The sequence below is a fragment of the Moschus berezovskii genome, chromosome 11 (genome assembly GCF_049115385.1).
Source record: "Moschus berezovskii isolate FMDL1 chromosome 11, NW_MosBer_1.0, whole genome shotgun sequence".
Classification (NCBI taxonomy): Eukaryota; Metazoa; Chordata; class Mammalia; order Artiodactyla; family Moschidae; genus Moschus; species Moschus berezovskii.
The window spans coordinates 107,532,586-107,557,384 of NC_142470.1; the positions used below are offsets into that span (position 1 = coordinate 107,532,586).

The 24,799-nt window shown below is 49.0% G+C and overlaps 1 protein-coding gene across 2 annotated transcripts in view; it reads left to right on the forward strand.

The window, feature by feature from the left end:
- ACOXL (acyl-CoA oxidase like) overlaps positions 1-24,799 on the forward strand; it is a 354,770-nt gene that overhangs the window by 272,734 nt on the left and 57,237 nt on the right. For both annotated transcript variants that reach the window (XM_088841686.1, XM_088841687.1), the window contains one exon: positions 12,427-12,514. In XM_088841686.1, the coding sequence (XP_088697812.1) occupies positions 12,427-12,514 (88 nt within the window). The remainder of the gene's footprint in view (positions 1-12,426; positions 12,515-24,799) is intronic.

Below are 24,799 nucleotides of genomic sequence, written 5' to 3' on the forward strand. Positions count from 1 at the left end.
TAGCGCTCATCAGCTCACATAGTCACATTTTTGGTTGAGGGTGAGACATGAAGGTCTGCTCTCTGGCACCTTGTCTGTGTATAGTATAATACTTTAGCTGTAGTCACCATGCTGTACTTTAGGTCACCAGACATTTTTCCCCTTGACCAACAGGTGTCAATTTCTACTGCCCCCAACCCCTGATAGCCGCCATTCTACTCCCTCTCTGTGACTTCATCTTTTTAATTTTATTTATCTAAAGATTTTTTCTTTAATGTGGGCCATTTTTAAAGTCTTTATTGAATTTGTTACAATATTGCTTCTGGTTTGTGTATTGGTTTTTTGGCTGTGAGGCCTGTGGGATCTTAGTTCCCCAAACAGGGATCAAGCCTGCATGGCCACCTCCCCCACCCCACCCCCGGATTGGAAGACGAAGTCTTAACCACCCGACTGCCAGGGAGGTCCCAACTTCAGCTTTTTTAGATTCTGCATATAAATGAGATTGTAAAGTATTTGTCTTTCTAGGCGTGACTTATTTTACTTATCATAATGACCTCAAAGTCTATCTGTGTGGTTGCAAATGGCAGGATTTCCTTTTTCCTCATGATGAATGGCTGACTATTTCAGCGTGTGTGTGTGAATACTTAGATTGCTTCCATATCTTGGCTTGTGTAAGTAATGTTTCAGTGACCATAGGAGTGCAGATATCCCTTCAAGATAGTGATTTCATTTCCTTCAGATAAATACGCAGAAGTAGTATTGTTGGATCTATGTGGTAGTTCCGTTTTTAAGTTTTTAGAAGCCGCCATACTATTCTCCATGGTGGCTGTAGCAGTTTACAGTGCCACCAACAGTACTCCAGGATTCCCTTTTCTTCGCATCTTCAACAGTGTTTATCTCTTGTTTTTGGATAACAGGTATGAGGTGATAGTTCATAGTGGTTTTGATTTATATTCCCTGATGATTGCTGATGTTGAGCATCCTTTCAAGTACCGAGTAGACAGGGATTAACATATCTGCATTACCATCTGTAAAATGGCTAGCTGGCAGGAAGCTGCTGTACAGCACAGGGAGCTCAGCTCAGTGCGCTGTGATGCGTAGAGAGGTGGATGGGGTGGGGTAGCAGGGAGCCTGAAAAGGGAGGGGGTATGTGTGTACTATGAGCTGATTCACGCTGTTGTCCAGCAGAAACTGCAGTGGGATGATTGCACTGGTGGAGTGACTGCAGTGGTTGTGGGTCCTCACTGCGGGGAGACTTGTACACCCTGAGTGTGGGGTCTAGAACCTTCTACCTTCCCTGCAAGTGGCCGGAGCACGTTGGTGTCAGGAAGATCATTCTGGAGTCAGTGATGGCTCCAGGCCCTTTGGAAGGCCACAGAAACATCACCCCAGAAAAGTTGGGATCTAGTCTGAACTAGGAGGGGTGGCAGAGGGCTACAGTCCATTGGGTCACACAGAGTTGGACCTGACTGAAGCAACTTGGCGTACACAGCAGTGAGTGTGAGGGGTCGGGGTGAGACTTGGGCCAGTTTAATGGAGAGAACGCAGAAGGTGGAGTCAGGAGTGTCCCCATGGCTTCTGGGGGAGATTCGACGTCATTGGTGGCCAGTGAGGCACAGAGCCCTGTGGAGTCCAACTTGCAGTGGGTTTTGTGCTCTGCATCCTGGTCTCTTGTTTCCTGTGCTCACTCTTCCCCGTGGGGCGAGTCTTCTGTGCGCCGCACCCCTGTCCTTTCCCCCACAGTCCCCAGAACGCCTCCTCCAGCTGCCTTATGGGCCAAGCACCAGCTGAGCTGCTGCAGAGAATCAGGAAACAAAGATCCTGAGGGTTGATTTCTTTCCCATATTAAATGTATATTATTCTGCCTTATGACAGCTTTAGGCAGTCACTAAGGGCAGTCAGGTTCCATAACATTGTCTTCAGCTAAATGCAAAGATTGTGTTCTTGAAATAAGATCTTTCTGGCTGATGGTACTCCAAATGCATGCTTCAGTGCCTGTAAAATCTATTTATGGTCTCCTGATTTCCACCCCCTTCCCCCACCTCTATTCCTCCTCCACCGGAACAGTTAGAAGCTATTTCAAGAGGAGGACACTGCTAGGAAAGGAGGAAGGCATCACCCATCTGTTTATTGACATAACCGTTGTTGGAAATGATCAAGATCAATTTCAGGGGCAAGTATTCAAACATAGGCTAAATGACCAAAGAAGCTGTATCATCTGATATTCGTTTTCTATTCTGAAAGACTCAGTAATAAAAAGCAGACTCTTCATTTGACACAAAAAGGGAAAAGGAGGAGAAATTGGGAAGTAATGTATTCAATTATAGGAGCCCTTTGCCAAGAGCCTATTGATTTCATCTTCTAACAATTTCAGCCAAGCCTTAGTGGTGAAAAGATTCAGAAACAGGTCAGATCAAGTACATGTGTCCCCCCTGTCCCATACCCACTCCTGGACAAAAATAGTCAGGTTTTCGCTAGGGAAGGGCTCTGTCTTGGGACCTGTTCGTACTACGAGGACCCAGAGCAGAGCTTGGAGGGCAGCACCAGTGAGAGAAGAGGCTGCGGAGACCCTGGAAGATTCCCCCAAAGCTGCAGTCTCTATAACTGCCCTGCAGTGAGAAGCCTGACCTGGAGCCCCACACATCTTGGTTGCCTACACTCCTCTCTACAAAATTTCCTCTTGTATTTCTGTGCCCTCTGCATCCAGCTGTATTCCAGCCCTTCACCTGGAATCGGTACTCCCACCACCTATCTGTGAGAGGGGAGTCTTTCATGTGCCCACTGGCCCTGCCCAACTCGGCTGGGTACCAGGCAAGTCTCAGTCCGGCTCTTGTCAGAGCAGTGTGACGAGATGGGCTCCAACGGACGGATGCGCAAGCTTGGTGGAGACCAGAGGGTGCACGTTTGGACCATGACGTGGAGGGGAGCTCTCAGGAGAGACCGGAGGGAGCAGTGGGTGGGGAAGGTGGAGAGAAGGGTACATACACCACTCTGAAGTAGGCGAGGGTGTGTTTTCTGAGATTGGATGGTTCCGGATGGAGAGGAGCCATGTGTGCGTGCTCATGCGCAGGTGTCTTTGCAGGCAAGCTAGCATTAGTTTGCCAACAAAGGTCCCTCTAGTCAAGGTTATGGTTTTTCCAGTGGTCATGTATGGATGTGCGAGTTGGACCATAAAGAAAGCTGAGCACCACAGAATTGATGCTTTTGAACTGTGGTGTTGGAGAAGACTCTTGAGAGTCCCTTGGACTACAAGGAGATCCAACCAGTCCATCCTAAAGGAGACCAGTCTTGGGTGTTCATTGGAAGGACTGATGCTGAAGCTGAAACTCCAATACTTTGGCCACCTGATGCGAAGATCTGACTCACTGGAAAAGACTCTGATGCTGGGAAAGATTGAGGGCAAGAGGAGAAGAGGCCGACAGAGGATGAGATGGCTGGATGGCATCACTGACTCGATGGACATGAGTTTGAGTGAACTCTGGGAGTTGGTGATGGACAGGGAAGCCTGGCGTGCTGTGATTCATGGGGTCACAAAGAGTCGGACATGACTGAGCGACTGAACTGAACTGAACGGAGAACCTGATCCCCACACGGTTGAGGAGGCTGCTGTCTCTGCTGCTGTGGCCCAGGCTGTCTGGAGGGGAGGCTTCTGTGAGAACAGTGAGGGCTGGGGGGAGGCAGGTATGCAGTCACATGGCTGTGCTGAACAAGCTTTGGTGACAGTGGGGCACAAGTGTGCCCTGACCGACAGATACATCTGCGTTCCGGGTCTAGAGCCTGTTACTGGACTTTCCTGGGACTCACTGTAAAACCCAGGGCCAGGGCCGTGGGGCACATGGGTGTGCTGGGAAGATCCGAGATGCTGGGCCTCTACATGGCATCACACCAGCCATCATTTTCATGGTGTGTTCCTCTGGGAACCCCAGCCTTGCACCCCCTCGGCTCATATCCTTAGAGGAGGGCTTCTCCACCCACCTCAGTCTTGCAGTGCAGTCACCGGCCACCTCTGAGGGAAGGGAGTGAGGTTCGAGTGCCCAGCTGGGGCCTGGCAAGGGTCTCTGGGATGGGATGTGTGGTAGAGCAGAGGGCCCTGGGTACAAACTCTGACCCAGCTCTGAGATCATCATGAATTCCACAACTAGCCCCTCTCCTGGGGTCCCCAAAGCCAAGACACAGCCATCTCTGGGACATCTGGAGAATATTTACTTCTCCTTTTCATAGGGAAGAAGCAGGAGCAGTGGGCATCCTGTGTCCTTTCTCACTTTTTTTTTTTTTTTGCATGGGTAGCAAGATCTTGGATGAGATATATTTATCTGACTCTCCTGGAATTGTAGCTCAGGTTCAAAGCTTAGGGTAATGGTATAAAGAATCCCATATTCCCAGTTCAGGAAGCCACCAGTGAGCTGACAGCTGGTGGACCCAGCTCCCCTGCTTTCTTTGAGCTCCTAGTGGCAGACAAACCAGCACCTGCCCATCGATGCAAGAACAGAGCTTTGGGAGAGAGCAGAGTTCAGGGAGAGGCTGCTGGTGGCCAGGAGAGGGGTCCTCTTTCCAAAGCCACACAGAGGAAACCAAGCTTAATCTGGAAGCAAGCCTAAAGAGTAAAGGAAGAAGTAACATAGTGGGCAAACACGCAAGAGAAGAAAGAAGGAAGAGACGGGAGAAAAGACGGAGGGAACACTGCAGGAAAACAGACAGAAGTGCAGACACGGAACGGGGGAGGAGAGGAAGAAAACCGAACAGACACCGGAAAAGCAGAAAAGGCAGAAGGGCAGAGAGCTGCAGGAGCACTCGAGATGCAAAGGCAAGCGAAAAGCGGTGAGGTGAGTTTGCAAAGAGAGAGGGGGGCTTTCCTGGCGGCCCAGGGGCTGAGAATACTCCTTCCACTCCAGGCGATGTAGGTTCATCCCGGGGAGAGGAACTAAAATCTCGCATGCCATGGGTAACTAAGACCCAATGCAGCCAAATAAATTAATTTTTTAAAAAAGAGAGAGAACTCATCTTGAGAGAGAGATACAGAGAAATGAAATAAAGATAGACATAAAAAATACTGGAAGGCGGAAAAATATATTAAGAACATGCGCACATACATGCATGCCCACACACAGAAAGTCAAATAGGCGGAGAGACGGGAAGGTGGAGACGTGGCTGACGGGGTAAGGACTGCCTTCGGGGACGCTGGAGGGAGACTTGTCCTCTGGCCGCACCAAGGGCGCAGTCACAGAGAGAAATGCAGGCGGGACCCAGGCAGACCCCAGCCTCTCCTGCCAGGGCTGAGTGGGGGCTACAGAGGAGTCTGCAGCAAAAGGGCTGAGGGGCCAGGTGAGCATGTGCTGGAGGTGCGGTAAGTGTGGGGAAGCCAGACCACAAGTTCCACCTACTAGAGAGAAGGGAAAGAAGAGAAACTAAAGGAGAAGGAGGAGAAATCCTGTATGGTTTGGGGTGCACCATTTTCATTACCTTACCAGGTGGCCATCTACTGGGCTTCTCCCCTGCTGGCTCAGATGGTGAAGAATCTGCCTGCAATGCAGGAGACCTAGGTTCAGTCTCTGGGTTGAGAAGATCCCCTGGAGATGGGAATGGCAACCCATTCCAGTATTGTTGCCTGGAGAATCCCTTGGACAGAGGAGCCTGATGGACTACAGTCCAGGGAGTCGCAAAGGGTCCAACATGACTGAGTGACAGTTTCACTTTCATCTGCTGGGCAAGATTACTTCCTCCTGGACAAAGGCTCATAAGTCTAGGGGAGTGGGCTTCTGTGAACAGCTGGAGAAGCAGAAAGTAAGGAAAAATCATTGTTTGACCTACTTTACTTCTCTATAAAATTTTAAAATAACTGCATGTTGTATTATTCCCCATATCGGATGGATATAATTTAAGACATATGGTACCTAAAGTGTTTTGTAAAGTCTGATATCCAAGCTTAGCAAACTTATAAAGGCCTGCATGATTATTGGTCAGGACTGGACTCTTTCCTGTCCCCACCCCACCAACTGATTCCACCTTCTCTCCACAGTAAAATAAAAAGGAAGAGGGTAGATTTAAAACAGCATGGAAAACAAATTCAACGGACACAGCAAATGGATTTGGAGCTGAATACAAAGATAGAAATGTTTTAAATGCTGCCAGAGACAGGAGCCCAGGGGGTCTAATCAGATGGTGGAGCTGAAGGACATGGACCTCACCTCTGCCCACCTCCAGCCTCAACTCCACCCACAAGTGCATCAAAAACAGCTCTACCCGTGGAATAAGTCTCACAGAACACCTCCTGAATGCTCGCAGGAGACCTTGCACAGCTGAAAGCACAGGAAAGATCTCCATGTAACTGGGCGGTGGTGGTGGTGAATTCCTCAGTCGTGTCCAACTCTTGCTACCCCACGGACTGCAGCCGACCAGGCTCCTCTGTCCATGGGATTCTCTGGGCAAGAATACTGGAGTGGGCTGCCATTCCCTTCTCCAGAGGACTTTCCTGACCCAGAGATTCAACTCACAGCTACTGCATCTTCTGTGTTGGCGGGTGGAGTCAATTTCAAGTTCCAATTATTCATTGCTAGAATACTGAAATACAGTTGACTTTGATTTGTGTGGACTTCCCTGGTGACTCAGATGGTTCAATTCTTGGGTCAGGAAAATCTGCTAGAGAAGGGAGTGGCTACCCTCGTCAGTATGCTTACCTGGAGAATTCCATGGATGAAGGAGCCTGGCGGGTTGCAGTCCATGGGGTCGAAAAGAGTCAGACAAAACTGATTGATTATCACTTTCACTTTTGATTTGTATATCAAAGGCTTATATCTTATATGTTTGCTTAATTGACTTTTTAATTCTAATAATTTTTATTGTATACTCCTTAGGATTTTCTATGTAAAAAATCACGTCTTTTTACAATGGAGACAGTCTTACTTACTCATTTCCAAACTCTCGGCCTTTAATTTCTTTTTCTTGCCTTATTGCCCTGGCTGGTACCTGCAGTAATGTTGAATAGAAGTGGAGATATGAACATTCTCATCTTCTTCCTGATCCAGAGGGAAAGCACTTAAGTCTTTTACTATTACATATTATGTTAGCTGAGGTTTTTTAATAGATCCTCTGTAGGGAGGTAAGTGTTTTTAACTGGCTCTATTGCTGCCCAACCTATTTGGGGGTGTTTCTAGAAAAGAAAAAGGGGGAATGGATATGGGTATTCACCAAAGATGAGGCAGCAGGGGTCTCTTTATGAGTTCAGTTCTGTCTTAGCTGTATGATGACTTATTAGGAAATAAGCATTTATTTCCCTTAGAGGCTTTAAGCGTGGGATGTGGTTCACATCAAACATGACCAGGTGTGACAACACATCTCTATAAACTATGTATTTAGGAGGGACAGGGAGCTAATTCTCCATCAGTCCATTGGGAGGCAATAAATCCTGTGACTGGAAATGTGGACTCATAAAACTGGGTACCCCCAACCCAGGTCTGCAACCTTGGGCAAGTTCCTCAACCTTCCACCTGCAAAATGAAGATAGTAAAAGATACCAATAATACTTATCTCCAGAGTTTCTGAAGGCTAAATGATCAAGTGCAACTTAAGGGCTTGAAACAGTGTCTGTTGCTTGGTGTATTTTAAGAAGCATTTGCTTTCATAAGGCTAATTTATGCCTAAAAAATTCCATGGACAGAGGAGCCCAGTGGGCTATAGTCCCTGGGGCCGCAGAGAGTCGGACACAACTGAGCACCATGGGGAAGGCTAATTTATGCACAAGTTTTCAATAGCAGCTTTACTGCTTGAAGTCAAGAACAACCATGCCATTAAAACAAAATCTTTCGGCCATCCTGCACTGCATTGTGGGGTCTTAGTTCCCCGACCAGGGATCAAACCTGCGCCCCCTGAGTTGTCAGCACAGAGTCTTAACCACTGTACCACCAGGAAAGTCCCAACCATGCCATCTTTAATGAAACCTCGTGTTAAGATATTTTAACTTTGGAGGGTTAAATAGTGGATTTCTGTTGTTCTACCATGTTTTGTGCAGTAAGTAAATTCTGTGCTTTGGGGTTGGGTTACAGTTACTGGCAGATTACAGTTGCTGACAATGACATTCTGCAGTTAGCACTGAGTCTACACTTAGAGGCTGAACTAGAGTTTGATCTTCTGGTCTGCTCACTTTGACCACCCAATCGTGGGATGAGATATGCCCCACACACTGTTCAAAGGCCACCCTGCCTCAGTGTAAGGACCTCTGTGGCTTCAGCTTATTGCTTCCTGCCCATCAACTAACTCAAGGGACCAGAAGCTTCTCAGTTGGTTTCTTTTCTGGGCATCTGCCTTCGTGAAGCTGCCTTCCTATCAACACGTTCCATGTTCTGGGTGCCGTCCTTCAGTGGGGGTCTGGGGGGAGACGTGGAGGGTAGGGGACAGTCATGCTATCTTTTCCATCTGGGAAGTGGGGGGCCAGGGGCCACTTGCCAGCAAGGATGAGGTTGCGCTGAGCCTTCTCCAGTGGGTCTTGAAGCTGCACCATGATGATGACATGTAAGGAAAAGCACTTAGAAATTGGCTGCCAGGGGCCTTTCTCCTTAACTTGAACTTGATCTTCATTTTTGTCTCATCCTATTGGGGATTTCTCTGGTGGCTCGGTGGGTAAAGAACCCACCTGCCAATGTAGGAGATGCAGGTTTGATTCCTGGGTCAGGAAGATACCCTGGAGGAGAAACTAGCAACCCACTCCAGTATTCTTGCCTGGGAAATCCCGTGGGCAGAGGAGCCTGACAGGCTATAGTCCACAGGGTTGCAAAGAGTCAGACAGGACTTAGCGACTAAACAGCAACATCCTGGTGGAAGGGCTCAACCACAGCCAGTTTTGCAAAGGGCCCTCTGCAAGCTTCTCCCATCTGATGTGCCTTCTTCATGCAGAGTTCCGTGTAGTCAGCCAGTCTTCTGTCTCTGCTTTGTTCTTGATCAGGCTCGTGAAAACTTCCTGTATCCACTGACTCTTTAAAAAAATCTAAAAGTGTCCCGCGATTCTGTCTGGACACATCCACGTTATACTTGACATCAGGAGACTCCTCTCTCCTTCCTGTGTGATGGGGCAGCGGAAGCATGTTTAGGAAAGCCTGTCCACCAGGCTGTGGTGTGGGCGCTTGGCCCTGTCCTGGGCAGTTTCGGGCGTGAGTGTCTGGCCAGCTCCTGTCCTCACCTCTGCGAAAGGTGCTCTGCGGGCTGTCGCTGGAGTGTCTCCTATCTCTGCCGTGCTTTTCCAGTTGTGGTTGTGACACCAGTGCAGACAGACGCTTTCCTCTCCCTCCACGGTCATGAGATGCCCCAGTTGGGTGGGGACCCCAGGCACTCTGAGATGTGCCTGCTGCCCCAGGTGATCATGCCAAATTATACATGGACAGAGACTTTCTGCTGTGCCAGCTTTTCTACTGGAGCACAAAGCACTCTGTTATAGGAGGGTGTTTACAAAGGAGTCTGACCTCCAGGCCCTGCAGGAACCGGGAAGCAGTGAGAGGCAGATGACCTTCCAACCAGAGGACTCGGCGTGTGAGCTGAAGAAAAATGGGAAGCAGATACCCAGTGTAAGTTCAGTTCAGTTGCTCAGTCATGTTTGATCTTTTCGACCCCATGTACTGCAGCATGCCAGGCCTCCCTGTCCATCACCAGCTCCTGGAGCTTGCTCAAACTCATGTCTGTTGAGTTGGTGATGCCATGCAGCCATCTCATCCTCTGTCGTCCCCTTCTCCCCCTGCCCTCAATCTTTCCCAGCATCAGGGTCTTTTCCAATGAGTTGGCTGTCTGCATCAGGTGGCCAGAGTATTGGAGCTTCAGCTTCAGCAGCAGTCCTTCCAATGATATTCTAACTTTCTACTTGAGTATTATTTTTCTGAGCAAAGAAAATTGCTGAAAGTTTAAATATCAAGCCCTTAGGTTTTCCAAACAAAGGCAAGAAGAAACAAAGAAACCCCAGAAGTGACAAATTTCACACTCTGCTCTGGTCAGATAAGAATCTGCCTCCAAACTCCACCGACGTGACTCTAACTGCCAACTCTGCGATTTGGCATCTTTCTCGTTTCTGTTTATCCTTTTCCTTCTTATTTTCTTCCAATTCTATTTCTTCACTTCCCACTGGTTGAAACACCAAGTAAAGCAAACCATGTCCTTCATTCGAGTGACTGAAAGGCCGCCTCACGGAGTAAAGCTGAGTGAACAGAGAGCACACTCGTCGCGAGCCAAGTCTCCGCCTTTGTGTCTCTTCCTCGCACAGGTCAGCGTGGCCCCTGCCAGCGCCAGTGCTGAAGACGCGGCCGGCGTCCAGGAGACAGTCTGAGGAGAGCCTGGACGACCTCTCTTAGCAACTTTCAAATATGCAAGCAGTTATGTTATTAACTGCAGTCCCTGTGCTCTCATCACAAGGAAAAAAAGAAGTCACTCTGCTGACAGATGTCACCTAGACTTACTGTGGCGGTCATTTCACAGTATACACAAGTATCAGATTATTATACTGCACACCTGAAGCTCATCCATTGTTGTCAATAATATCTAAATTTAAAAATCGGTATTGCATTTTTAAATTGGAGCGTAGTTGCTCCACAGTGCGGTGCTGGTTTCTGCTGGTGGCATGTGAATCGCCCTGTTATACGGTGCCCCTCCCTCTTGCGTCTCCCCCACCCCCCATCCCACTCCTGCTAGGTCATCACAGCACTGAGCTGGACTTCCTGTTCTATACAGCAGCTTCCCGCTCACTGTCTGCTTCACACGTGGTAGTGTATATACGTTACTGCTGCTCTCTCAGTGCGTCCCACCCCCTTCCTCTCCGTGCCCACAAGTCTATTCTCTAAGTCTTCGTCTCTATTCCTACCCTGCAAATATGTTCATCAGTACCATGTTTTCTAGATTCCATATATATATGTGTGTGTGTCAACATATGATATTTGATATATATGTATATACGTATATGTTTACAATATTTGTTTTTCTCTTTCTGACTTACTTCACTCTATATGACAGACTTAAAAAAATTTTTTAACGTCTCAGAAGTGAAATAATTTGTCCACACCACCAAAGTAGATAGTAATCGGGCTGTAGTTTCAATTTTTATTTCTCAAGCTCCAAAGTCCATGGCCTTTCTATTATAAGATTCCTCTAAGAATTAGTACATATAATTCTATAATGAAAATCAAAAGGAATATTGTTATGGACTGAATGTCTGCATCCCTCCTCCAGATTCAGATGTCAAAGCCTTCATTCCCAATGTGATGGATCTGGAGATGGCACCTTTGAGAATTCAATAGGGTTAGATGAGGCCATGAAGGTGGGAACTTCATAATGGGATTAGATGCCTTATAAGAAGAGAGAGAGATCACTCTCTCTGAGTCTTAAGTGGAGCTAGTGATAAAGAACCTGCCTGCCAATTCAGGAGATGTAAGAGATGCAGGTTTGATCCCTGGGTTGGAGGAGGGCATGGCAACCCACTCTAGTATTATTGCCTGGAGAATCCTGTGGACAGAGGAGCCTGACGGGCCATGATCCATGGGGTCTCAGAGTCGGACATGACTGAAGCAGCTTAGCAGCAGCAGGGCAGCTATGCAAAAGCAGAAAGGAGGCATCTGTCCTCAAGCCAGGAAGAGAGTCCCACCAGAATCTGACTGTGCTTGCACCCTGATATTGGACTTCCTGCCTCCAGAACTGTCAGGAAATGAATTTCAAGCAAAAGCTTTTAGGAAAAAATTTAAGAAAACAAAAAAGAAAAGAAGAGGAAAGAAAAAGAAAAAAATTGAAAACCTGGCAATACAATATGGGGTGGGAAGGTGGGTTGGTTTTGTTGCAGACCAGGTTTAGTTAGTTCTGTTCTTTAGAACAGACTAGGTTTAGTTAGTTCTGTTATTTAGAATTTTCCAGGAAGTGAGTGACCTGACTAAAACCATCTTAGATTCTCTGTCCCTGTCCTTCAAATTGTTTCTTCAATGCTGGTCACATCTCAAGAAATGCAGCCTGGTACCACCATGCTTGGGCTTCCCTAATGGCTCAGTGGTAAAGAATCTGCCTGCAATGTGGGAGACTCGAGTTTGATCCCTGAGTCGGAAACAGCCCCTGGAGGAGGGCATGGCAAACCACTCCAGTACTCTTGCCTGGAGAATCCCATGGACAGAGAGCCTGGTGGGCTGCAGTCCAGGGGGTCGCCAGGAGTCAGACATGATTGAGTGACTGAGTGCACACGCCCCCCACGCTTGACACGAGTGAGGGATTAGTAGAAACCTGTAAACTGGACTCACAGCATGTTATGGCGTTCCTTCATCTAACTAAAGCTTTTAGGGCTGACAGGCGTTTTAGGGGTGGCAGTAGGCCTTGCATGCAACATACCCCTGCTTGATGGTTGCACTGACGTGTGCGTTGTCTTCCATCCACCTTGCTAGTAAGTTCTCTTCTCTAAGAATATCATCAGTGGGTTGTTTTGTTTTTCTGTAAATTTGGCAGGTGATGACCGAGAAGGAGGACTTTTTCAGAGCCTGGAACTCATGTCTTCACCACATCACCTGCCTGTCTCTGGCACATATTCACCGAGGTCAGTGGCTCTTGTCAAATATTTGGGATTGAGTGACTCTCGGGTTATCTGGGAAGATGACTCTGCAGAGAAAGGACAGTCCCCACCCTGGTCTGAGCCCTCGTGTTGAACTCAGGGTCCCCAAGTTACTCCCCACTTACACTGACCAAACGACACCCACAGAACCTAATGCTAAATTTGCCAGGATCCAGCTGGCCAAGCAGGGTCCCTCAGCGGTGGCCCTCAGCCCCGTGGTGACTGTCATTCCGAAAATGAGGGGTGGGTACAGTGAGGGGGTTTTAACACGATCGCTGCCTGAAGAAGTTCGAGGACACAAACTGCTTAAACCTACCGCCCAAATTTAGCAAGGACTGGTTCTGCCTTTTAAAGCCGTGATTCGGCACCAGAGGTGACTACGTCTTCCAGAGAACATGTGTTGCCAGATGGAAACATCTTGGTTGTTGCAACTGAGCAGGAATTGCTAGCAGGTTGAGGCAGGGGACACTGCACTGGTCAGTCCTCCCGCTTCTGAAACAAAAAGTGATCCGGTCCAAAGTGTTAGCCCCCGAGGGGGGAGGAAGTGTGAATGTTCATTTTGGCCTCAAAATCACAGAAAGTAACATGAAACACTGAAAACAGAGTGAGATCCATGAAGATGTCCGCTCCCTGGACCCGCCCAACTCCTCCTCTTTCCCTTACTAAGTTTTCTGTGCTCAGTCGCTCAGTCTGACTCTTTGGGACCCTGTGGACTGTAGCCTCCAGGCTCCTCCGTCTGTGGAATTCTCCAGGCAAGAGTACTGGAGTGGGGTGCCATGTTGTCCTACAGGGGATCTTCCCAGTGCAGGGACTGAGCCTGTGTCCCCTTTGTGTCCTGCACTGCAGGGGGATTCTTTTAGCACTGAGCCACCAGGGAGCCCCATCCTCCGTGGGGGGAAAGGATGAAAAGCAGAAGGTGCTGACTGTTGTTTGCTGCAAAGAGTTTTCCGTCTTACCAGGGCCACTGCTGGCTCCCAGAAGGCAGGGGCGGGTTTGACCACCGTCTCAGCTCTGGAGCCTGGCTAATGGCCCTAGTACATCCCTGGGCGCTGTCCAGAGTATGGCATTCCTTGATGGGTTCTGTTAAGAGTCAAGCCTGGGCTTCCCTGATGGTTCAGTGATAAAGAAGCTGCCTGCCAGTGCAGGAGACCTGGGTTCCATCCCTAGTCTGGGAAGAGTCCACATGCCACAAGACAGCTAGGCCCATGCACCACAACTCTGAAGCCCATGTGCCCTAGAACCTGCACACCACAGCTACAGAATAGCCTCCACTTGCTGCAATTAGAGAAAAGCCCATGCAACAACGAGGACCCAGCACAACCAGAAAAAGAAGAGTCACTCCAGCAACCCGGGAGTGCTTGCATCCTGCTCAGTCTCCCGGCCCGCCCGCCACCCTGCCTCCCAGCCAGGCATGAAGGGGGACAGAAGCGCCAGGGCCTCTCCCTTCCTTCTGAGTGCAGTCCAGTGCTTGGGACCAGGGGTAGCCTCATGGCCCTGGGCTCAAGAGTGAGGACTGGGACGCAGATGCTCAGGTCAATGTGCATGTGCTCAGGTGAACTTGCCAAGAGCACAGGCTCTTCACAGGGTTAGCGAGACTGCCAGAGCATCACACCCAGGGCCAGCCTTTAAACACGTGCCCACACCCTGCGAAAACCAAGGCCTCATCCGTGTCCCAGACTCTGTTTGGTTTCTGCCTTCTGCTTCTCAGGGCTGACTCTTTTGTGACCCCATGGACTGTAGCCCGCCAGGCTTCTCTGTCCATGAGATTTCCCAGGCAAGAATACTGGAATGAGTTGCCATATCCTTCCCCAGGGGATCTTTCCAACCCAGGGATCGAACCCATGTCTCCTGCATTGCAGGCAGATTCTTTCCTGCTGAGCCACCAGAGAAGCCTGACTCATAGTGTTCAATAAAACTTTTTTATTACTCTTAATTATCAATCTACAAAAGTCTTTGTTCCCATAACCAAAGTGGAGCATTTAGATCTTTTTCCTTAAGAGGAAGAAATAGAGAAAGAGGCTTGGTGCCAATGTATGAAGTTTTAACAGCAGGAAGAAACGTCAAAGAGCTGATATTGCCACAGCACTGAAGAAATCCAAATTGATTCTGAACCTGTTATTGATTAAGCAATAAATGATGGTAAGCAAAAGTGACGGTAAGCTAAAGTGATGATTTTCAGGAAATTTGGCCTCTGGTTCCATGACAGATGAAGAGGATTTGGCTGTAGAAAGTCACAGAAGAAAAATCATAACAGCAAGAAAAATAATAGGGCCCAATGACAACATCAAGAAATCTGAGGAAGATTTTGAAATAGGGAAATCTATCCGTAATGGGAAGGACTGTGCAGATACAGGATGGGTTCTAATGACAGGAATGCCCTGAACATACACGGGAAGAATGTAGTCAACATGTCATTAGGCTCCAATAGCACACTGCCCCCACCCCCTCCCCAGCCCCCTGCCGGGCAGAGGTCTCCAGGGGCCCAAAGAGGAGGTGGAAGAACCCATCTGTTTTCAGTGACTGGACCCAGATGTTGCCTCTGGAGACTTTTAAAGGAGTGGCACAAAGAGGGAAGGGAAGGAGCAGGTGGTGAAAGCTCAGAGCTGAGGGTCACCCCAGATGAAAGTGAACTCCACATCTAGCCCTTTTTATCAGGAACAAACAGAAAAAAAGCCTTCTGGCATCAGTTTCCATTTGTCACCTGAAAACTCAGGAAGCCCAAGTTGGAAAAAAGAATGTTAAGCAGTCTCTAGTGGTTTCTAAAGTGGGATATAGCTATTACAATGATGAATTATTACTTTGCTCTGATACACATTTTGATCTCGCCCTGGAGATAGCAGTGCTGAAACATAGTGCTGTTTGAACCCTTAAGGGTGTACCAATCCAAAAACCAAAAAGAGGAATAATTTTATGAAATGAAATTAAGAAATTAATTAATTAAATAAATAAATCACATCCAGAATTTTCAGCTCCATGCGGAACTGTCTCTTAGTTTTTCTCTTTCTCAGAGCTCATGAGTAGTTCCCATTGTATTGCAGCAAGTCCCTTTTCTGGTTCTTAATAAAGTGACTAAGAATTTAGAATGTAGGCATTCAGTGTAGGTTGCAACTATAGTCAGAATATATGAGTAGTGTAGATTTCTGCCTATCAGAGGATTAATTTCAGACTCCTCTCAAGGAGATATTTGCTTCTTTGCTAAGGAGACTTCATTAATAAAAATGTGATCACCTGCATTATTAAAGCATTATTTCTGCATTTTAGCTATGAGTCCTTTTCCCAATATTATTCATTGGATCACCATTTTTCTCCCCATGTATAATGGGGCTCTTCTTTAGGCAAATGACATTTACCTTGATTTAGTTTTCGCTTTGGCATTCATTTTCCAGGGAATTGTGGAACTACACTTACCACCTTCTTGAATGAGCATTACTTTAGCTCATTACTTGTTACTTGAATGAGTATTCTGCAAGTGCAGAAAAAAAAGCCACAACTTCATTCCAAAGTCCTGTGTGAGTTTAGGAATTTTGTTCAGTTCAGTTCAGTCATTCAGTCATGTCTGACTCTTTGCGACCCCAAGGACTGCAGCACCCCAGGCTTCCCTGTCCATCACCAACTCCCAGAGCCTACTCAAACTCATGTCCATCACATCGGTGATGCCATCTAACCATCTCATCCTCTGTCGTCCCCTTTTCCTCCTACCTTCAATCTTTCCCAGCATCAGGATCTTTTCAAATGAGTCAGTTCTTCAAATCAGGTGGCCAAAGTATTGGAGTTTCAGCTTCAGCATCAGTCCTTCCAATGAGATTCAGGACTTTTCTCCTTTAGGATGGACTGGTTGGATCTCCTTGCTGTCCAAGGGACTCTCAAGAGTCTTCTCCAACACCACAGTTCAAAAGCATCAATTCTTTGGCGCTCAGCTTTCTTTATAGTCCAACTCTCACATCCGTACATGACCACTGGAAAAACTATAACTTTGACTAGACAGACCTTTGTTGGTAAAGTAATGTCTCTGCTTTTTAATATGCTGTCTAGTTTCGTCATAGCTTTTCTTCCAAGGAGCAAGCATCTTTTAATTTCATGGCTTGCAGTCACCACCTGCAGTGATTTTGGAGCCCAGAAAAACAAAATCTGTCACTGTTTCCATTGTTTCCCCATCTATTTGCTATGAAGTGATAGGACCAGATGCCATGATCTTTCTGGATGTTGAGTTTTAAGCCTACTTTTTTAACTCATCTCTTTCACTTTCATCAAGAGGCTCTTCAGTTTTTCTTTGCTTTCTGCTGTCTAAGGGTGGTGTCATCTGCATATCTGACATTATTGATATTTCTCCCGGGAATCTTGATTGCAGCTTGTGCTTCATCCAGCCCAGCGTTTCTTATGATGTACTCTGTATATAAGTTAAATAAGCAGGGTGACAATATACAGCCTTGATGTACTCCTTTCCCGATTTGGAACCGGTCTGTTGTTCCATGTCCAGTTCTAACTGTTGCTTCTTGATCGCATACAGATTTCTCAGGAGGCAGGTCACGTGGTCTGGTATTCCCATGTCCTTCAGAATTTTCCACAGTTTGTTGTGATCCACACAGTTAAAGGCTTTGGTCAATAAAGCAAAAGTAGATGTTTTTCTGGAACTCTTGCTTTTTTGATGGTCCAGCAGATGTTGGCAATTTGATCTCTTGTTCCTCTGTCTTTTCTAAATCCAGCTTGAACATCTGGACAAATAATGCAAATAAGTGAGAAAAGAAGAGAAGCTAAAGTGAAGGAGAAAAGGAAAAGTACACCCATTTGAATGCAGAGTTCCAAAGAATAGCAAGGAGAGAGAGATAAGAAAGCCTTCCTCAGTGATCAGTGCAAAGAAATAGAGGAAAACAATAGAATGGGAAAGACTAGAGATCTCTTCAATAAAATTAGAGCTACCAAGGGAACATTTCATGCAAAGATGGGCTCGATAAAGGACAGAGGTGGTATGGATGTAACAGAAGCAGAAGATATTAAAAAGAGGTGGCAGGAATACAAGAAGAACTGTACAAAAAAGAGCTTCACGACCCAGATAACCACGATGGTGTGATCACTCACCTAGAGCCAGACATGCTGGAATGTGAAGTCAACTACGAATAAAGCTAGTGGAGGTGATGGAATTCCAGTTGAGCTATTTCAAATCCTGAAATATGATGCTGTGAAAGTGCTGCACTTAGTATGCCAGCAAATCTGGAGAACTCCACAGTGGCCACAGGACTGGAAAAGGTCAGTTTTCATTCCAATCCCAAAGAAAGGCAATGCCAAAGAATGCTCAAACTACCGCACAATTGCTCGTCTCACATGCCAGCAAAGTAATGCTCAAAATTCTCCAAGCCAGGCTTCAACAGTATGTGAATCGTGAACTTCAAGATGTTCAAGGAACTTAGACGCAACTACAAAACTTAAGACTCGACTTAGCCTGAAGGCTATAGAGGAGCCTCCAAACCCTGGGTCCTCCCAGCTTGAAGGGCAGACGTGACCTCTGCGGTGGAACTAGGCGTCAGAAGGCAGCACATCTCGTTCTCCGATGAGCTTCTGGAACCTTCTGTCGTTACCGCAGGAAGCGGGCAGTCTGGCCGGTGGGGGAGGGGCAGCACCCCAGACACTGCTGCGTTGGCTGTGCAAGCTGAGCCGTCCCCTCCCGTTGGCGCCCTCTGCTGGCCCAGCAGCTGTGGCGCAGCCCCTGGGCGGCGCGCTGAGCGAGGGAGGCGCGGGCCCACCGCCGGCTGCTGACCTTCGTCTTCGTCCCTGTGGGTGGGGCGGCCGGTGAGGGGGCCTGGGGAGCCAAGGGTGGGCAGGTGCTGTTTGCCGCCAGATCCCAGCAGACCAGCGTCTCGGAGACCTCAGCACTGGAGAAAAGGACTGTCTCCAGATTCGCTTCTCTGTCCTGATGTGGGGACACCTCTCAGACTCATCACTCCCGAGAGCAGCGCGGGTGGGTGGGTCCATGTCGGAGGGCGAGCCGGCTGGGAGAGGGCCACGCAAGTGTCCATTGTCCCTAATGCCTGGAGCCTGCAGCCATGGAGAGACCCCGTCTGGGGGCCCGGGAGGGGCAGAGCTCGGGAGGAAGGGGCCGTAGCACTGGCACAGTGCTAGGAGGACGGGAGAGAAGGGTGGACGCCCGGTGTGGGGCCACTGCGGGCAGGAGCGGGGCGCGCCGTGTGCTCCTGAGAGGAAGAATTAGTTTCGCTGAACCTGAGCGCTGCAGCACGGAAACCCTGGGCAGCGTGTGCAGCTTTGCCGCCTCAGATTTACACTTTTAAAAACAATTTTGTGGGTTTTTTTTTGTTTTTTGGTGGTGCTGGGTCTTCATTGCCTCGTGGCTTTCCCCTGGTTTCAGGGAGCAGGGATGCTCTCTAGCTGCAGTGCTCAGGCTTCTCATTCGGGTGACAGAAGCACTGGCTCTGGGGCTTGGGCTCAGTAGTGTGTGCTTGGGATCTTCCTGGATCAGGAATCGAACCCACGTCTCCTGCAATGGCAGGCGGGTTCTTTACCACTAGTGACACCTGAGGAGCCCAGGGAAGCCCGCATAGATTTACATTTTGTGTCTCATCAGCAAGTGGACACAGGAAGAGAGGAAGTTCTAAGATGCCGACTCCCAATAGTGGACCTTATTCTGAGTCCTCCTGGTTCTGGGAGAGCAGCCGTGAGGGAGCATGGCTCCCGGGCTCCAGCGAGGGGGGCAGGTTCTTTCTGCGATATCATCGGAACATTCCCTTCATCGGAACGCAGGGTTTCCTTCCCCGAAGCCCCAGTCCAGGCAGGTGAACATGAGTTCTGTGCCACCCGGACCTGAGGACCCCAACCGCTGTGTTCTCCATAAGGGCAGCCACACAGCCCTCGCCAGAGCCCCCTCCTCGGGACCTGCTCACCCAGCACCCTGGAGCAGGTCACCTGCGAGGTCCCGAGAGAGCTGCCAGCTCACTTTGCTTTGATGAAGGCGCCGGTATATGAGACGGTTTTATGACAGTTGACCTTCGGGATTCTGTTGTTCTGGGAAGAAGGAGACAAGAGGAAAACGCCAAGTTCAATTCCTGAGAAATATTTGTTTAGTGGAGGCTCGTTCAGGACAGAATTTAGCAGCTATACTTGACCCAGACTCTAATAAAACGTCAGTTACCTTCCTGACCCTGGGGACATTGGCCAACTGCGCTGATGGCCACCGTCTCTGCCTCGTCAGTGCTTCCCTGAGGCAGGGCCGTGCTGAGTGCCTGGCTCCCCGTCACCCTCTTCGGTCTCCACGACAACTTCATCTCAGGGGTGGACAGTTGCCTGTGACCACACAGGTCTAAGGTGTGGGGCTGGGACTCTGCCCCGGGGCTGGCTGACCCCATGGCTTTTTTAGCATCAGATTTTGAGAGATGCCCTCCCACCCCCAATTCCCCAAGGGCTTTCCTTTCTACAGATAAACCCTAAAGAATGGGCATTCTGGAGTTCTTAAACTTCCGGTGGTGGGGGGGTGGTTCTTTGTATTTTATTTGACACATCTTTTCTGAGGTTAGACTTGGCCTATGCTGATTTTCACTCTTCTTACTGCGTTGGTCACCGAATCGTGCTTTTTATTTTTATTTTCTATCTCACAGGTTTTCTGTGAGATTAGCGAGTACTCATTAGTCTCCCACCAAGGCAGGCAGCGAGGGACCGCCACCCACCCATGTGGCTGAGACACACAGAGGCTGCCCGAGGCGCCCAGGGCCACCCAGCAGAGAGGGGTTTAGATCCCGGCAGAGCGCTACCACCTGCCCACTTTGCAGGGCCCGTAAGTGCTTGCTGGACCTGAGTCTAATAGCTGAGCTTTGCCAAAGAGGCTACCTGAGGTGCCCAGGGCCACCCAGCAGAGAGGGGTTCAAATCGCGGCAGAACGCTCATCTGCCCGCTTTGCAGGGCCCGTAAGTGCTTGCTGGACCTGAGTCCAATAGCTGAGCTTTGCCCAAGAGGCTACCTGAGGTGCCCGGGGCCACCCAGCAGAGAGGGGGGTTCAGATCCCGGCAGAGCACCACCATCTGCCCGCTTTGCAGGGCCCGTAAGTGCTTGCTGGACCTGAGTCTAATAGCTGAGCTTTGCCAAAGACGCAGATAAGTAAATGATAAATAAGCCCTCGTTCATTTGCCTTTAAAAGAAGTGTTTTTTCCCCCTCCTTTGTATACCATATGATCAAAGATGTAGCTTATATGATGAACTGCAAAGACCTGAGTTGCAGGCCACACTGACTTTCCAGCTCCTGGTACCTAAGTACTTTCAAACTGAGTGCCCAAGTTGGCAGACGAAATTAACCCAAAAGGTAAAAAAGCAAAAATTTCCACTGCATAACTATTATGAAATCTCCACTCGGAATATGAATAAGACCTTCTAAACTGTGAATAGAAATAGAAGTGTAGGAAATCTTGTCTTGCAACTCTAGGTATGGCCTTCTACATTTACAAAGTTATCCACATTCTAAAGTTAAATGTATTGCTATATACACAAACTTACATTCAGGTTTTAAAAGACGTGTCCTAATCTCACCAGACATTTAGCAAATAACCTTTGAGTTCACGTGAACCACCCACACAAAACCCAAAATGAGCTACAGAGAAAACAGAAAAAGCAACTGTCTGTTGACAACCAGATTTTCTTTCAGTTCTTTGAGTTTTCTGTCTATAAATAATCTGTATGTTTCAAATGTTACCATTTTCTTTCAGTGTGTCTCCTGGCATATTCTCACGTAAGTGTGTTTGGAAAACAATAATTCAATGTGTAAATCATGGGAATGACTGAGTTTCTGGAGGGGAGAGATTCAAAATGCATTCTTTTTAGATAAGCAGAGTGTCAAAGCATTGAGGTGAGGCATTCTTTCTTCAGTGCATCTGTTCATCTTGTAGGGAATCTGGAGTTTGATAAATCACCAGAGATAAAACCATCATTTTTAACCCATGGTAGATCCCAAATGTCAGAAGGAAAAATAGTGCAGTGTCTCCTCTTCATGAATTCCCTTTTTCTTTGCTTGTAAATTATGGGAATTTGTTTGCAGAGAAAATATAATGCTTTATTAACTGGAAAATGATGGCTTTTACTCAGAAATGTGAGAGCTGAAGGAGAAAAAAAAGCAGGCACTCCTTTGAGATATAATAGTTTAACAAGATTTGATGAATGGTCAAAGTGGCATCAAACGTTCGATGGGGAAATGATCAGAATGTAACGACAAGCGAGGTTTTCATCAGTGTTTCATCAGTATTCTACCTTCTCTTACTGACTCAGGACCCCAGTCTGAGCCATCAGAGTGCTTGTTGAATCCTTGGTGGGGAAACTTATGTAACATCTTTGTAAGTAGAGATGGACAAAGCTGTCTATTGTGATTTTTTTCCCTAAAAATTACTCAGAAATTCTCTTTTAATAGGCAGCCTAGAAAATAAATTCCCACAGATTTCTGTAATTATAGGTGAAGATGATTCTGTGTCCAAGAGGGCAGCTAAAAGGACTTGGAATCCAGAAGACGTAACCCTTTCCCTGTTGAGCTCTGGAGGGTAAAAGTGCAAAAACCAGAAGAGTAAGTTAGCCGGGAAGACTTACCATGGGGCGTGGAGGAGCCCTGGAGCATGTAACAGAGCCTGGGAGAGGTCCCGGGGTGGGCAGACATTGCCGGGCTCCCAGGAGACTCCGCAGAGGGCCCTCAGTGCTGGGTCCTGCAGTGTGGGTAGGAGCCGAAGTTGAGAGTGTGGCAGTGCCTTCTGGGAGGAGGCCGGGTGTGGACGAGGGTGAAGGTGGCAAAGTGAAGGGCTGGTCCGGGAGTACCAGGGCCCCTGTTCCTCCAGAAGGGAGGCTTTTCGGGGCGAGGCCGGGAAGAGTGTGGAGAGAAGGAGCCTGAGAGAGTGGGCTGGGAGGGTCTGGTGCTGCCGTGGAGAGCGTGGCCTTTCCTTGGTCGACAGTAGGGCAGCAGTGGAGGGGCTGGGGGAGAGGGGCCTTCTGACTCTCCTGGTCCCAGGGGGCATCCTGCATTGGAGACAGGCCCAGGTGGGGATGGGTGGAGAACAGAGCCCAAAACCAGTGAGTGTGGCCAGCAAGTAAGAAGACAGAGCTGCAGGGAGATGGCGGTCGTGGGGGCTGAAGGGGTGGTTTGCCCTGGAGAAGCAGAGAGAGGGCCCATGGGAGGGCTGTGGCCCCAGCACGTAGGCAGAGAAGCTGCTGAGACTTAGTTACACAGAACCGGAGCCTGTCTGCCTGGAGAAATGGCACCTCTGGGTTCCCGTTTTGAAGGGGAGTGGGGCACGGGCCTGTGTGCCCCGCTTGCTCTCTGGAGTGGATCCCATGAGCCAGGTGACCAGGCATGGCAGGGCCAGTGACACGGACAGAGCAGGTGGAGCGGGGATCAAGGCCTTTGCCTGGCACAGAGGCTCACCCCATGCCCTTACAGCCCATCTCCACGGGCAGCAGGCTGGAGCGGCTATACTTTCTCGATACCAAGAAGTTAAACATCCCTCTTCTCGCCCTGCGTTGATTCTGAACGCAGAGCTGGGGTTCTTCTGGCAAAGACTCAGCCTTTGCACTGCTCTCTCGCTGTCTCCCTGTCAACATTGCCCTGTTACGTTGCGAAGAAGAGGGTGGTGGGGGACTGCAGAAGCTGGAGTGGCAGGTCGTTCTGTAAGATGAGTTGCGGGCACTGTTGGGGGTGAGGGGCGGCCACCGCCGTCTCCCACCTTGAGCCACAGAACCAGCGAGGGCCCCTGTCCGGGAGCCCCGGGCATGGACACCAGGGGCGCCTGCCCCCACCCCTCGCCCCCCAGGGCCCTCAGGGAGAGGCAGGCCTGAGGCAGCTGGGGCTGAGAGAGCTCGGAAGAACATTATGAGACAGGATTCCTGAGCGGCTCAGCCCCGTGTGTCATATGTCCAGGCCAGCTGTGCCTGCTAACGAACTTCAGGATGGTGCCCCGTCTCGCCAGCCTAATGGCAAAAAGGACAAAGACACTGTGCGTTTGGCTCATCTCGCTTTCCCCATTGTTTATGTAAACGTGTCCTAATGGTGGCATCAAAGCAGAGGCATTTGTGTGAGTTGTAGGGTACCCACCGTGTTGCAGAGTCCTGTCTGTCTTTCAGAAATGGGCTGCAGAGGTTTGGCCGTTGTACATAATTTATCCACCAGCCCATAGTGGGAAAGGCATATGTGTTTCATTCTGGCCTGTCACTTTTCTTTTTTTTTCTCCCAAACTACCACTTTCCTTTTTTTTTTTTTTTTACTTCACTCAGGTCATTTTTTTCTATGCAGCCCCCTCACCTCACTCCCCAACCTCAAAGCTAACAACCTCACAGCTAACAGGTATGTTATCTAAAAATCTACTGTTCTCCCTGTATTGGTGGGCTGATCTTTTTGTCACACAAGGTGGAAAGGCTGAACCAAAGAGGGCTTGACTTACTCAGGTGGGAGCCTCTGTGGCCCCCACTGAAGTGAACAGCATGGGGACGCTTAGGAGCAGTTACAATGATGGGTGTGGACTCGGGAAGAAAGCTACCGCCAGCGTCTCTTAAGGAAGAGACCCAGAGCGACCCTGAGTGCGCGCTGGTTTGGCTGCATCTTTCCTCCTCCTGAGGCAGGCAGCTCCTTGAATCAGCAGTGAAGGAGAAGAAAGTAGATAGCGATAGCACAGCTGCTTTCTTTGTGAGGGTCTGGGTTTTTCTGCCTGTTTCAATGTGGAGGCAGGTGGAGGAGAGGGGAGGGAAGCCCCGTGTGTCTGTCGCTGCGCGATGTGCTCCACCCGTGACTTGGGCCCAGGCCCGCCCTCACTCCCCTCCCTCCGTCAGCAGTCTCTGCCCCTCTCCTCTTTCGAGTTGGCCTCAGTGGAAACCGGAATGGAGGAGGCTGGGAAGAATCCTGCCTTGGGCACAAGAGCACGTGTTACCTGACTGGCTCTAAGGCGAGGGAAACAGCGAGGACTCGGTGGGCCCTGCTCCTGTTGACCTGCCGTTGTCAAGACAGGCTGTTGTTGTTTGTATCGAAGGTGTGGGGGGTGGTCGATTCACGAAACGGAGCCGGCCAGTTAAGGAGAAGCTCCCCTCCTACCCCCTTCCGTGGGGAGCCCGGTGTCCCCACAAATGCACTTCTGCCCAGCTCCAAAAACTGGGCTGTGGCTTGAGGCCTCTCGAAGGACGGGCAAAGAATGAAGTTTGGGCTAAAACCCAAGCTGGGACTTCCCTGGTGGCACAGTGGGTAACAGTCTGCCTGCCAACGCGGGGCACACAGCTTCAACCCCTGGTCCAGGAGGACTCCACGTGCCAGGGGCA